The sequence below is a fragment of the Tetrahymena thermophila genome, assembly GCF_000189635.1.
Source record: "Tetrahymena thermophila SB210 genomic scaffold scf_8254659, whole genome shotgun sequence".
Taxonomy (NCBI): Eukaryota; Ciliophora; class Oligohymenophorea; order Hymenostomatida; family Tetrahymenidae; genus Tetrahymena; species Tetrahymena thermophila.
Window position 1 is genome coordinate 382,812 of NW_002476426.1, and position 15,266 is coordinate 398,077.

Here is a 15,266-nt window from a genome sequence, read left to right on the forward strand (position 1 = left end):
ATAAATAAATCGTCTCATAGACAACTAAAAAATAAGTATAATATATACAATAAAATATTGATACACGTAAACAATAATAACAATAGCAACAACAACTATTAACACATAATAAAAAAGTAGAAAAATAGTGATTAATTATTAAAATTTTTCTTCATCAATCACAAGAATCTATTTAAGTCTTATTCGAACTGATTGGGATCATAATACATACTACTTATTTAATAACTAACTCTATTACAAATATATTAATTATTTTAATCTTAATTAATTAACAAAAATCTTAAATAAACTAAGCAATTAACTATACCCCAACATAAATATTAATAACTATATAAATTAAAAATATAATCAAATTAATTACTATAAATAAATAAAATAAAATAAATAAATTGCATCCTTACTTTGTAATCTCAACATAAATAAATAAACTTACTCATACTACTAAATGTGAATTAGTTTTACTATTTGCACTCTATATTTTTATTATTACTCTTAAAAATTTATTGTTGATTTCACTCATCTTTTAATCTAATGAATATAATATAATTTGCATATATTAAATAAAATTGTAAAAAAAGTAATCAAGCATGAAGTCCTTTTATTTTTTGATATTCTAATTTAATTATAATAATCAGATTTAATTGATTCTAATTAATTAATTCATTATCAAAAATAGTAACTAAATCTAGTTTAATTCTAATATAATCACTATTAGTTGCTTAATGATTTATTGATCTATAATTATCTTTAATTTGGAGTATGTTTATAAAGAAAATATATCTGTTGGTTTAGATATTTAATACTTTTAAATAAGGTAAAATCATAATAAACATTAAATTTATTAAATGTTTAACAAACAATTTTGAATACATTGAGATATTCTTAAAAATTAATAATATTCTCAAATTAACATAAGTCCTTCTTTATAGTAAAATCTATGTCTATTTATCGATTTTAGATTTTTTGTTTGTTTGTTTGTTTGGTAAACTAATTAAAAGCAAAGACACTACTGCCAAATATTAACAAAATATTTAAAATATTCATTAAATTAATTAAGAGGTTTTTTATTTATTTATTAATGTATTTTTTACAATCTTATTAATTTATTTTTAATAACATCATTTAATTAAAATGAACTTATTAGAGAAAAGTAATAAAAAGAGAAATGCAAGCTTTAATTAAAAGATACTCAAATATTAACAAAAAAAATAATTATATTTTGAATAATATTAAAATAAATTTCAGTAATAATACAATTGAATTTAGAGATTTGATTAATTACATAGTCATTGGAAATAATACAATATAGTAATTAATTATTAGGAGCAAAAATTATAATTTAATAAAGTAAACTCTTTTCTGTTAGAGGTTTAATGACTTTTGGTTATAAAATTTGTTTACTTACACACTTTAATATGAAATATTCTTTTTATTTTCTTGATCATTTCAAAATTTGTTCAACGCAATTTAATTGAGTGTAAATTTTAAAACATGATAATAAATAAATAAATAACTTGGATTAAGTGATACCTTTCTATAATATGGAATACTTAAAAAATACAATAAAAGGAGTAAAAAATTATGACTATATAAGTTTTTGTTTTAGATAAATAAGAGACTATTATAATATTAATTTATTAAATCCCTAATGAGTATGATTATTGACTTCTAAATCGCATCCTTTGCAATTATCTTTAAAATCTTTGCTTACAAGCTTAATGGATCAATTTAAAACATAAGTAAAAATACATCAAAAATAAATGAAATTTTGCTACTTTAGTAGCAATATTTAATAAAATTAAATTAAAAATTTAACTGGCTGATAGATTTTAAAAATAGCATTTAGCTTTTAAATTTTCCTCAAATAAAAATTTCTATGTTAATTTTAAATATTTTTCATTTATTTATGCTCAAAATATTGATTAAATATTTGCTTTAATAATAGTAACAAAATATATGAGCCTAAAGCAAAATTTTTAGTTATACTGAATTTTTTATAAAAAGATTTTAATTTTATGTAGAATATTTAAATGAATTCAACTTTTTCTAAATATTTCTAGCCATAAATTTTAGTAAAGGAATAAAAATATGTATTTTGTTGTAAGCTCCTTTGAGAAAAATAGTAAAAATAATGTAATTAAGGATTTATGAAAGAAAAAGTAAATATATATGTATGAATTGTATGTAAAAATTTGTATTTTTTAATTGCTACTCTTAATTTTCAATATTTTATTTAATGAACTCATTTTTTTTCTAATAGAATTTATAGCATTTAAAAATTGATAATCTATTTAAATGTATTCATTTTTAACAATAATTCTATTTGAATATTGGATTTGATATTTCTTATGAATTAATTCCTCTTCTATTTAAGGTAAATTTCACCAGTTTTTGGTTTACATTTCAAAATTAAATTATTGATTATAGGTAAAGATAAGAAAATTTTTGGGATTGAGCATTACTATATTGGAAACATGTTCTTTTTAAAGTAGGTTTTTTATATTATTTCAAGAGTCTTTGCAATTAATTTTTCAAAAGGTTACTAGAATTTTATATAGATTTTTATCAATTATGCATGTTTGCACTCTTTCTAGATTAAAATTTTTGACTAAATTTAGAAATAATTATATTTTATTGTACAATAAAACTTCTTTAATGGCTTTTAATATAACACCAATTTAACTTTATAACGAATTAAATTATTTTTAAAGCAAAATCATGATTTTATTTATCTAATTTTACCTAATAAATATGAACAATAATTTTTCTATCTTTTCTAATAAAATGCATTTTTTCCTTTTCTCCGCATACAAAAATATAACAAACAAAGATCATTTACATTTATTTCTATTTTAAAATTAAAAGTTTTAAAAAAATTAAATATTTTGTTAAATAGATTTTTATTACTTAAAAAATATATCATTTAAAATAAAATTTAATTTAATTAGTAACCAGCATCTGGTTACATTTTCAATAGTACAAGCCCAAATATATTTTTAATTGATGTAAATAATTAAAAATATGTTGAGAATTCCAAATATAGGAATTATCAATCAACCATGATAATTTAAATTTTAACTTTAAAAAAAAATAGTGGGCTTTAATTTTAATCAATGGTGTTTGAAGTACTTTTCTTTTTACGATAAATAATAAAATGAAGTAATAATAATCTATTTTCAGAAACTTGATGGAATTTTATATAAATTTAACTTTACAAATAGTACTATTTTTCTCAATCTTCTTTAAGCAATTTAATTTTATTTTTGCATCAAAAATAAACTAATCGAGCAATAAAATACCACATAAAGCAATAAGAAATTGTCTAAATATTCTTAGACTTAATTAATTTTTTAGATTATGCAAATTTAACATAAAAGCTCATTGATTAAATTTTCATTTGTTTCATTTTTTTATCATCATTTTCTCTTTTTCAAATAATTTGAACATAATCTCTACATTCAATAACTTTAAGTAAAAGGATATGGAGCAAAATCTTCACTTTCTTCGATAGACTTAGGGATCAAATAATAGTATGGTGGCTTAATGGACATCTTTACTAAAAATTTATGCTAAAATTTCTAATCGTTATGCTCTTTTTAATCTGTTGATAAAGTAAACCCTTAATTCTCTAGTACAAATAAAATTGATTGATCACAGTAAGCAACTTTATATAAAGAGGGTTGAGCATAATAAATTATATGTTTAAAATTTTCTATAAATTGCACCCTATCAATACCAATAGAAGCATTACAATAATTCCCAGCTTATTCTATCTAAAATAAAGGAGATTCTAAGGTAGTTAATTCTCTTTAGAAATTTATGATTTACATTTTTAATATTATTATAGTACTATGATCACAGAACTAATCTTATTCTTAAGGTTGTTCGTTTTCGCCTCCTTCTTTTAATCTGCTTTTTTTTGATCCATAAGCTTCTTTATCCTCTCTATTTTTAAAGGAAATTTGATCATACTCACCTCCTAAAATGATAAATTCTTAATCAGAGATCCAAAATGATGAAAAACTTTCAACCCCTTCTATCAAACAAAAAGAAATTATTTCCCATCTATCTGTATTTTCATTTAATCTTTCTATTTACTAGACCTTGATTTATTCGTTTGAACCACCAATTATATAAACCTATTTATTGATTTATTTATTTTAGCAAAAAATTTAAAATGGTAAATAAAGTATTTAGAACGGGTAAGGAGAATCTTATAGTAATAATTAGATAAATATTAAAATTCCTATAAATTTTTTATAGACCAGCATGAAGTTAGTTTGAAATCATGTTTTAAACAGAAATAGTTTCTTCATTTTTAGAATTTTTGTGCTGGAAAAAAAAATGATCAATGTAATTTAAAAAATTTTTCTGAGTAAATCGTAAGATTTGTTATTAGTACGTCTTTTTTCGGGTATAGAAATCAGTAGTGTCTGTATGATTTATCAACAAATAAGAAGCAAATCTAATTGATTTGCGGAAATTATGCCAATAAAAATGATTAAAAAAATAGAATGAATATTTTAACTAATTCATTTTTAATTTTTCCCCCAGTCAGCAAGATTGTAATCTGTAATAAAATACAAACCTTAGAATGAGAGTATTTCTTTTTTAATCTTTTATTTTAAAATAAACTAAAATGGATATTAAATTAAAGGGTAAGGATATTCAGAGCTTAAAAACTTTTTAATCGAATAAATTTACCTTAAATAATTTTTTATTGAATAAAATATTATCTTTTAGTCGATAAAAATAGATGGCAACCTTAAGTATTTATTTAAATTTATCAAAAGGATGCTGTTTGGTTTATGGGGGAATATCAACAAGGTCTCAGATAATTTTTTATCCCTTTATAACCACAAATTTATTTTAGTGTTTTTATTTGCTTCTAAAGCGATTTATCCCCCAAAGATAAAATACAAAAAATAAAGTTGAAAAATTTTAGAAATACTCTCAGATTATTAAATCAATACTAATTTGTTATCTAGCTATTTTAGTTTTAGTGAAGATTTAAATAAAAAGTGTAATGTAAAAATGTCATCATTTTTTTGATTTTAAAATTTTTTAAGTACTTGTCTTAAATAATACAACTTTCTTTTTATTTACCTTGTTTTAATAAATTGATGCTACACTTGATTATCTTGGAAAGTTGAGTCGAGGTAGTGTTTCCCATTGATAGCTCTTTAAATTAAATTTTTCACAACTATCTAATATTGTTGTGAGGTCATTGCAGCTTCCTTCAAAAGAATAATTTGCATCATCTTGCTTTTACAAATTTTTGTAACCCCTTGGTTTAATTAATAAAAAAAATTAAAATCTGCTACAAATTTGGTTGAAATTCATTGAGCTATTAGTTATGTTTAATCATAAAACAAATACCTTCCAGCAAATACATAGACAAAACCTGTAGAATATATTGAGCAATGAAAAAACCTTGATTCATTCATGCTGCTTACTTTTTCTAAGGTATTTGTAAAAGTAGAGTAAATAAAGCAATCTTTTACAATTTGATTGTCATTTTAGCTCAATCCTCCACTAACAAATACTTTTCCATCAAATATGTTGCAAGCATGAGAATATTTAGCTGTTTAGTAATCTTAGACTTTTTATTACAGATAAAAAGAGTAAATGTAAATTAAGTTAGATAAAATATTTAATATCTCCTTATGAACTATCTTAAAGAGTAACTAGTTCATTTTCGAATTTAAAATATCAAAAAAATTTATTTTTAGCAGCTTTTTCTAATAAATTAAAGTGCACTGAACAATTATTTGGTGTCTTTTTATAAAAGAGCTGCTGAAATCAATTAAAGTATTCATGCTAAAATATGATCATTTTATTGGTAAAAAAGTTAATTAATTTAAAAAATTTTTACTAATGTTTCCTGACAAAGCGATTGGTTGTTTGTGATTTAATTCAAGAGACTTTAAATTTAAATAATATACTCCAGATTGACCAAATATATTAAGAAATGCAGATTCTTTGAGTGTTGGCTGTGATATATTATTAAAAAAGTTTCCATTTGCTAGGCTTCCGCCAAACTCACTTAAATCACTTTTTATCAAATGACTATACAGGATGTTAGTATCTTAATTTTTACATTTAATAAACTGAGAGTAGACTTAGTTCTTGCCATTTTCTTAATTTGATTCTAGCATAGTTATTTTTAAAACGATTATTTTATGGATAGCTAGATAGAAAGGGTGATAAAAACAAATAGAAAAAAGTAATTTAACATTTCTTAGATGTCAAAATAAATTTTTATCAAAAACTCATTTCCCAATTTCCCAGAGTTAGTTAAATAATAAAAAAAATTACTTAAAATGCCTGTGATTTTCTCAAGATCAAACTCTAAATTATATTTTCCACCTAACAATAAAATTTTATTTTTATAATTAAACGCATGAAAATGTGATCTTCCTGTATTCAACTTTGATTTTGATTCGTGTAAGCTAAAATCATTTACATTTAGAATGTATATCTGCTTTGATTTTTTAATCTTTTGACCACCTAATATAACAATTTCATAAAAATTTTAGGTTATCATACTCAGTCCCTCCATCTTACTAGGTAATTTAACAGGTAGTATTTTCCAATCTTACCCTTCAAACACTTCGATTGAATCTAATAGATCTTAGTTGTGAGTTCCTCCACTGATATAAATTTTTTAATTTACATTACAAGCTGCAAAATTATATCTGTTTATAGAAATTAATTTAAATATTGGTTTGTTTGATGAGTTTTACTAATTGAATTTTTTGTATTTTTTACCTTGGTTAGTTAATTGGTGATGTGAATTCCCATTTATCTTCTAAGTAATTGTATCTTTCAACTGTTTGTAATGCTATATTTTGGTGAAAGTTTGTTCTTCCTGCAATAGCTAGAATATAATTATTTTGAACAACCAACTAATGATTTACTCTAGGCTGGTTCATATCTTGAACATAAGAAAATTATTAACTATTAGTGTCATAAATTATAACCTTTTTAACTGCATTCCCAGTAATTGATTTCTCCTCAATCCCACCTACCAGCAATATTTTTTAACTGCGAATATTAATGCACTTACATTACCTGTAAAAACAGGGAAATTAAATTTTTCCAGCTTTAATCTAATCGTCACTCTTAGAGTTTTTGAAATGATTAATATGTTAATATTACTATTAATTAACGTTCAATAAACTAAAATATTGGCAGCTAACAGAATATGTCAATACTTTATATTCTCCTTAATCTGTAATCACAAAAACATAATAATAATCATCAAAATTGCATAAATCTCTATTTAGATTAATTTAATATTCATTTAATATAATGTCTTAATCCTTAAGATAACCTCTTGAAATTTAAAAGCATTAATTTGGAGTTTTATCATATATTTAATTTGTTTTTTCAATGAAATTATTAAGTTAACTTATATTTTGTAAACATTTTGTTTAAATAAAATTTTATTTCTCTAAAAGACAGAGAAACTCTTCAGAATTTTTAACAGTAAATTAACTGACTAAAGGCTGTGAAGAAATTCCTACCTAACTTGAAATATCGTCTTCTATCTAAATCACTATCTCAATACTAAATTCAAGCACATTAAATAATAGCAAATAACTTTAATTTAATAATAAGTATATGATTAAATCTGAACAAACACAATCATATGAAATAATTTTATTAAGCTATTTGTTAATTTTGCTTAGCTTAAAAATATTTTAAATAATCCTCCATTCATTTGTATTTTAAGAATAATATTAACAAATATTTTAAGAAAAATAGTAGACCAACCCTGTTACTTTGTTAAAATGTAAACAGTATATTTCAGAAAAATCATGCATTTATGAAGTACTGTAACAAATTTCATTATTAAAATCAATTATAAAACATCTTTTTTCCTTTATAGAAAGTTTAGTAACTACTAACACTTTTCCACAAGTTAATTCAACTATTTGAATGATTTCATCTAAAATTTTATCAAGTTTTACTGATTTTAAGATTTAAGATCTATTTTCATCAAATATTTGTAAGATGTCTTTACAAACTTCAATCGGATAAAAATTTTTTACTTTTATTTTTATTACAGTTAAAATGTTAACAAATTTGCAAAAAATTTAGAAAACAGATTTACCCCCTGCATCCATTTCAAAATATCTTTAACTTGTTGCATATCTCATCAAAGACTTCCCATTAAGTTCTTAAGGTAATTTTATACAATTTGTATTAAATATATTTATGTCAGATAATGTCTGTAATAATATATTTTTATTACTATGATTCAAAATATTTATTTACTTTTCATAAATATTAAAATAAATAATGTTTTTCCCATACTCTTAAATTTCTAAATACCCTATTTCTTACAATTTATGATTTTATAAATTAATTTTCCATATGCTTTAATTCAATTATAACTAGTTAAACTTAATATCTTAATCTTCATCTGCTTCATTTTCACTGTCATTATCATCATTATACATACTAAGTATAATTACATTTTAATTATCTTCAGTAATTAAATACGGGTCTCTTATCTTAATAAAACTATTTTCAAGAATAATTAAATCCCATTTTAATGTATCTTAATTAAATATCTCAAAAGAGCAAAGGTCTTCTTTACTTTAAAAAATACATTAATATATTTTATAATTTTTTAAATTAATAAATTACCCATCATTGCCACCAAAAACATATATTTTACCATTCACTTATATCATTCCTTGAGAAAATCTAGGTATATTGAGTTGAGATATAAACTACCATTTTTTTAAAGTAAAATCATAAGTTTCACAACAGCTCAACACTGATGATTAATCATCTCCATATATCCTAATTATTTTTACAAATTTGTTAATAATTAAAGTAAAGAAATAAATTTTATTAAAAAAACTACCTTCCTCCAGTAACTATAATTTAATTGTTAAAATAACATGATGAATGATAAAATCTTTTTTGCTACAAAGAAGCTATCTAATTTATTTAATTTTAATGAGGATTATATATATAACAATTAGGATATATAATTTGCTCTTCTAAGTCTACTCCTCCAGTAATAAAAAAGCATTAATTAGGCAGTGAAGCAATTGATAAATAACTTAATTTTTACATTTAATCTTATACTTATTGCTCTTAAATAATATTTTATTTGTAAAAATATCTTAGTAGTTATCCTTCTCCAACTAGTAGAACAAAATCTTGTATTTCAAATTAATAAGCAATATCTCCTTAAATGTTTTCTATTTTTAAAAGTTGAAATTAATGAAAGCTTTACAAAAATCTATTTACTCAAATTATAATTGAAGGTGTTCTCGTTAATTTATAATGATGGAACTTTCTCCCAATCAAACTTAATACTTTCATCAATGAGTTATTAGATATTTAAATTTTGCTGATTTTTAATAGAAATTAAGCATAAACTCTCAGCAATTACATCACCTCTTAGGTTTTTAAAGTAAATAGTATCTGAAAAAGGAATATTTAACTATTTTCCTAAAATTTATTTACAACTTATTTAAAATATTTTATGTTTATTAAATGCTAAATATAAGTTAATTGTGAATTCATTCTAAGGAACAGGATTTTATAATTAAATTAAAATAGGACTATCTAACTTGCAATTTCTTTAATCTTTTTTAATTATTCCTATCTGTGTCTTTATCTCATTTTATAATTAGCATTAGACACCAACAAATGCATATCCGATGACATCTTGATTAAACTAAATGCTTTTAAAATTAAATTCAATATAAAGATTTGACAAAATGCTGTTCATTTATTGCTTCTAAACAAGTAATTTAATTTAGCGTATCCCAGTTAAAAATTATAATTAAAGATTTGTTTTAATTAGATTTTGAAAATTTTAAAATACTTTTCAAAAAGAATTTATTTATTTATTAATTATCAAGTTAATTAAAATATGTACTTATTAAATTTGATTATAGAATATCAAAAACAATTAAAGCACATAGTATTAAATAGAATTTCATAATAAAAACGAATAAGCATATAATTAATTTACATTTTATCATCAAAATATTATTTAGAAAGACAAAAAAAAAAGATATAAAAAAGAATCAAGAATGTTATAAAATAAAATAAATTATAAATAAAATAACATGTAATTATTATATAACAATATTTAATATATGAAAAATAGAAATTTCTATCAATAATTATATGAGTTAAAATTTAATTATATCTTATATTCTCATTAATTAATTAATCTAAACAATAATAAAAATAATAATTGCACCTATGTTGACTTTTATATTAACTCTCCCTTAAATTGAGATTAAAAGCATACTTATGAGTTAAATTATTATAATATTGAATAGAAAGGAACTAAATAAATCTTAATAATATTCTTAGCTTCAATGTTATTTCTGTTCAATATTAGATATATTTAACAAACTTTGTAAACTTTGTGTGCATTTATTAAAGAGACGAATAGATTATTAAACAGGCTTAGTGCGGTATTATTATGTTAACTATATTTATAGATTATTAGTATAAAATTTATATTATTTGAAATGTCTGATAATAATTATTATTTTATTATAGGTTCATTATTTAATTAATTATTTATTTATTTATTTATTTTTTACTTATAAATTAAACTAAAAAGCTTTCACTTTTTCCTTGCTAATATCACCAAATTAAAGAATAAATGGTAAAAAGTAAGTAGGCATATAGACCTACTCACTCTGGATAATCGTGTAAAGCTCATTAGAATTGAAATATATATTTATTTAGTGCTGAGGGGAAATATGTATTAATTTAATTAATTAATTAATTCAAATTTAATTACTATTTATTAAGGTTGGTTAATATTTTTTCTAAACAATATATAATTTAAAGTGGCAAGCTCTCTTGATAAATAATCAACTATTATTCTTTAAATTAATCGATGAGTTTAAGTAATTATATAGGATGGCATGCATAGATTTCAAAAATCTAATTCACTCAAGAAAATTTCACGTTAGATTAAATTAAAAGCTTATTTAATTTAGTCTGTTGTTCCTTTCATTAACAAACGTCTATACTAGGAATCTTAGAAATCTTTTTCCTTTATTTTTATTTTCATTAAATAAAATAAATAAATTCATTAATTAATTAAATAAATATTTACATCTTCAAAGCAAATCTTTTAGCATCTTGAAATATCTTTGAAACTTTAAATGAATTATTTTTCCAATTTGTTGGCTACTTTTATAGGAACTAACAGCCTAATTTTTCCTTCGTATTCATCAACACTAATTTTCTTTTATAATTTGAAAAATATATTTAAAGAAAAATTAAAAATGAAGCAATTAAATAACTCAAAAATATTTTTAAAATAAATAAATAAAAAAATCAAACTCATCAAATAATTTAATATTTGTCTATGCTGACTGAATAAGTAAAACAAATTTGATACCTTCTTTTAATCTTTCTCATATCTTGGATCAGGAGAGTATCTATCAGCTTCTTTTTCTCTCTTTCTTTATCTATTTTTGTCTTTATTTTAAGAGCGTGATCTGCTTCTTGATTTGCTCTTCATTTTTCTATAATCACTACTATCTTTTCTCATTCTACTAGAAGGAGACAACATTCTTTGATCTCTCATATTATCTCTTTAATTATCCCTCATATTATCTCTTTGATTATCTCTATTGTCTCTTTAATTATCTCTGCTATCTCTCATATTATCTCTCATGTCACCTCTCATGTTATCTCTCTAGTTCATGTTCATATCTCTTTAATTGTCTCTTTGGTTATTGTATTTGTTTTAATTTCCTTGGTTGTATGGATGATTCATTTAGTTATTGTTATTATATTAGTTATTCATTTTATTGTTATTTTAGTTGTTGTAATTCATTCCCATATTGTTGTTATTACCTTAGTTTCCATAGTCATCTCTTTTATTATTATTCATATTGTTATTATTCATTCCACTGTTATTCATATTGTTGTTATTGCCGTTGTTATTGTTATTGTTGCTGCTACTTCCTCCTCTAATAAAATTTTCAGCTAAATATAATTAATTAAATAATAAATAAATATAAAATAAAATAAATAAGTTTTTGTCAAATTTACTGTTTTTTATTGACGATTCTTGGTCTTACACTGAGTTTTTAAATTGATTAACAAGGTTATCGTTAATATTCTTTCCACTAATCAAAATAGGACCACCATTTTTAAAAATTTCTAACTATTAAAGAATCAAAAGGCATGCATCTACTTTGCAAGCTAAAGCACCAGCTATACTTATTAAACATTCTCTCTAGTCTCTATCTTTTTATTTGTCGCTCATAATTTTAATTTAAGCACCTTTACTTTTTGCTGCGATATCTTTAATCATGCAACCTCCTATTTATTTTATTTAAAATAATGGTAAATATTAGTAAAATTTTATTTTAATTTACCTGCACCAATAAGCTTAGTAACATATCTGTTAGGAATAAGAAGGCGAAGATAGTAATCTTGCAAATCATTAGGATTTTAGTTATAAAATTGATCAACTTTTTCAAAGAATTTCATGCTAGAAGGGAAAATATCTTGTAATTTACCTTTAATAGAGCAAATTATATCAGTTTTTTTGAGTTATCTTTATTTTCTATCTTCGTAAAATTTGAAGCTCACTTTAAAATCCTTTTCTAGATTCCTAATAAAGTCTTTCTTTTATTCTAAATATTTTTTTACTTTATTATTTATGACGTAGCGAGCTTTTGATTCTTATTCTTAGTAGTTTACGGGTTAAGGTTCCTTTTCAATTTGTGACACTTTAGGAGATCTTTCTTCAATAATTTAGTAGATAAGCTTAATAGCGACAGCTACTTTTTTATACTCACCATCAATGCGAATTGTTCTAGATGTCATTTTGTTAATAGGCTAGTTTGCAACGACTTTAGTATTTGATTCGTTCATGATTTAGTTAATTTATTTACCTTTAATCCCAATAACAAGGCTCACCATGCCTTTTTTTTTATAAAGATTTAGTTATTAATGTTAGATTAGTTTTTAAAGTAATTGTTTGATAATTAATTTATTTATTAGATAAAAAGTATTGCTTCTAAACATGCTGCTTATTTATTGAATATAAAACCAAAAATAAAGAATTAATTAGATCTAGAATTCCAAAAATAAATGAATCGATGACTAACTAACTAATCATCTTTTTCTATTTATTTCTTTCTTTCTTTCATATTTTATTATAATTAAAAGTTCATCATTGTAGTTAATAGTTTAATTAATAAATAATCCTTCTTATTCTTTTTAAAATATGTAAATTGTTTATTATTATTGTTATTATTATATTACCATTTGGCACAAGACAAATAGCTGTGAAGCCTTTATCCTTATCTTCACTCATTCTATCATAAACAAACTTAAATGCCTACTGCAATGCTTCGTATTTGGGTTGCTATTCCTTATCTATGAAACGAACAAGCACTCCGTTGAGATCAGGAATGCTAAAAGACTTATCAATCTTGATTTCAGAGATTTTGGAAGCTTGTTGAACTGCATCAACGAATTGCTTCTCATCCTAAAGAATTATATCCTTTTGTTCGTTTTCAAAGAAGAGATCGTAATCGAATATCTTTTTACGATCATCTGAAATTTGGTTGTTTCCTTCGCTGTGAGAAGCAGCATTATTGATTTCCATGTCGTGATCTTGGTCGTGCTCCATATTATCTTCGTTGTAGGAGCTATTGCTTCTAGAGCAACTTTAATTGCGGCTCTAACTTCGTTAGCTATTATGACTTTTTTTATTATTTCAAAACATAAAGTTATTATTATTATTGTCAGGGAATACGCTATTTCGTGAATGTAGAAAGTAATTATTTTTATTAAGTGATACAAAAAAGTCAGAATGCCAAAGATAGCCTTTTAATTTGATTACTATTAAATTATTAATTCATATGAATTGGTTGACGCAATGAAATTTATTTATTTGCGTTTTGGAGGTTAATATTATTTTATTCTTAATTTTAAATAATAACTAAGGAAATTTTTATTGTTTTGTATAAATTTTTAATTCATTCATTTATTCATGTTTGTTTTCTATTCTGGCAGGTGATTTATTTATTTAATTATTGTTTGATTGATTGATTGAATTAATTATTGTTCGACAAACACCCATTTTCTTCACCCTTTTTAGTTTTGGAGGAGACTTCTAGTTTGCTAATATGGAGAGTGGGAATTATAAGTTTATAAAATAATTAGATGAACATATAATGAAGAACTTTTTGATTGAGTTAATTTTATTGGGTTCTATCTCCATGATAATTAATTTATTTATTTATTTATTAACAAAGGTTTCATCTGAGCAATTTATAATTGTTCTCTCAAATATTATTATTGAATACTTTGTCCTTATAATTTATCAATAAATCTTTCAGGTTTGAACGAAAATAGGACAAGTAGAAGAACAAATAGAGTTGGTAAAAAGGGTGAGGATGTGGGTAGAGAAGACGAGAAAGACAATCAATATCGATGATTATTAAAATTGGTTTGTTTAAATATTGTTTATGATATATTATTACTTATATGACTCCAAAGAATCTTTAGATTTAGAACGACTGCGGTCGTATTGGTTGTTTTCATCAGAGTTTTCATCTAATTTTCCTTGATTATTTGAATAGTTGTCTTACATTTTTCAATAATCTATCTTATCTTCTTAAGGTGTGTTGGATGGATGGATGGATGTTTGGTATGTTAATTGGAAAGGTGATTTATTCTTTATTTCAGTGCCTTTTACTACTTATAAAACTTAACCTAACTTTTTTTGTGATTAATTACTTGATTTGATTTTATTATCTTCAATTATTATAATTTGTTTTTTACCTTAACCCTTTTATTAATATTTAGATATAATAATTAAAAATATAAACTATATTATAGTTTTCTTTCTTTTAAATACTTCTGCAAGCTATTCTTTCTTTCTTTTTCCCTCTTTATTCTTACCAATTTATTTATTTTATTACTTTCAATATAGATGACCTTTCTGTCTAACAAATTATTCAAGTATATATCAATTTATATATTCTTTAAATAAAAATCTTTTCTAACCATAGTAATTTCAAAAACTATTATCTTATCTTGCTTTCTTTATGCTTTTAAATAATAAGTCAATATGGTGATATTGACAATTTTAAATAAATATTTGAAATTTAATTTAAATAAGAGAATAAAATATATTATTTTAATGCTTAAATATCTTAATAGATTTGTAGAAATCAAAATTATAAATAAATTATGATAAATAAAAAGTACTTTTAGTTATTTAAGTTATTAGA

At 22.2% G+C, this 15,266-nt stretch overlaps 2 protein-coding genes across 2 annotated transcripts; both read right to left on the reverse strand. All coding sequences in view use genetic code 6, as the record gives it.

The window, feature by feature from the left end:
• Positions 1-3,458: 3,458 nt before the first annotated feature.
• On the reverse strand, positions 3,459-9,096 carry TTHERM_00046630 (kelch motif protein; the record flags this gene model as incomplete). The annotated part of the gene is made up of 11 exons (XM_001014658.2): positions 3,459-4,139; positions 5,107-5,287; positions 5,380-5,602; positions 5,876-6,088; positions 6,319-6,698; positions 6,772-7,605; positions 7,915-8,056; positions 8,120-8,607; positions 8,659-8,817; positions 8,882-8,894; positions 8,997-9,096. The coding sequence occupies 11 exons, from the start codon at positions 9,094-9,096 to the stop codon at positions 3,459-3,461; spliced, it is 3,414 nt and encodes a 1,137-aa protein (XP_001014658.2).
• Positions 9,097-10,933: 1,837 nt separating this feature from the next.
• TTHERM_00046640 (KH domain protein) lies at positions 10,934-14,623 on the reverse strand (the record flags this gene model as incomplete). The annotated part of the gene is made up of 7 exons (XM_001014659.3): positions 10,934-11,053; positions 11,117-11,248; positions 11,405-11,997; positions 12,064-12,336; positions 12,393-12,944; positions 13,288-13,730; positions 14,514-14,623. The coding sequence occupies 7 exons, from the start codon at positions 14,621-14,623 to the stop codon at positions 10,934-10,936; spliced, it is 2,223 nt and encodes a 740-aa protein (XP_001014659.3).
• Between the last annotated feature and the right edge of the window lie 643 nt (positions 14,624-15,266).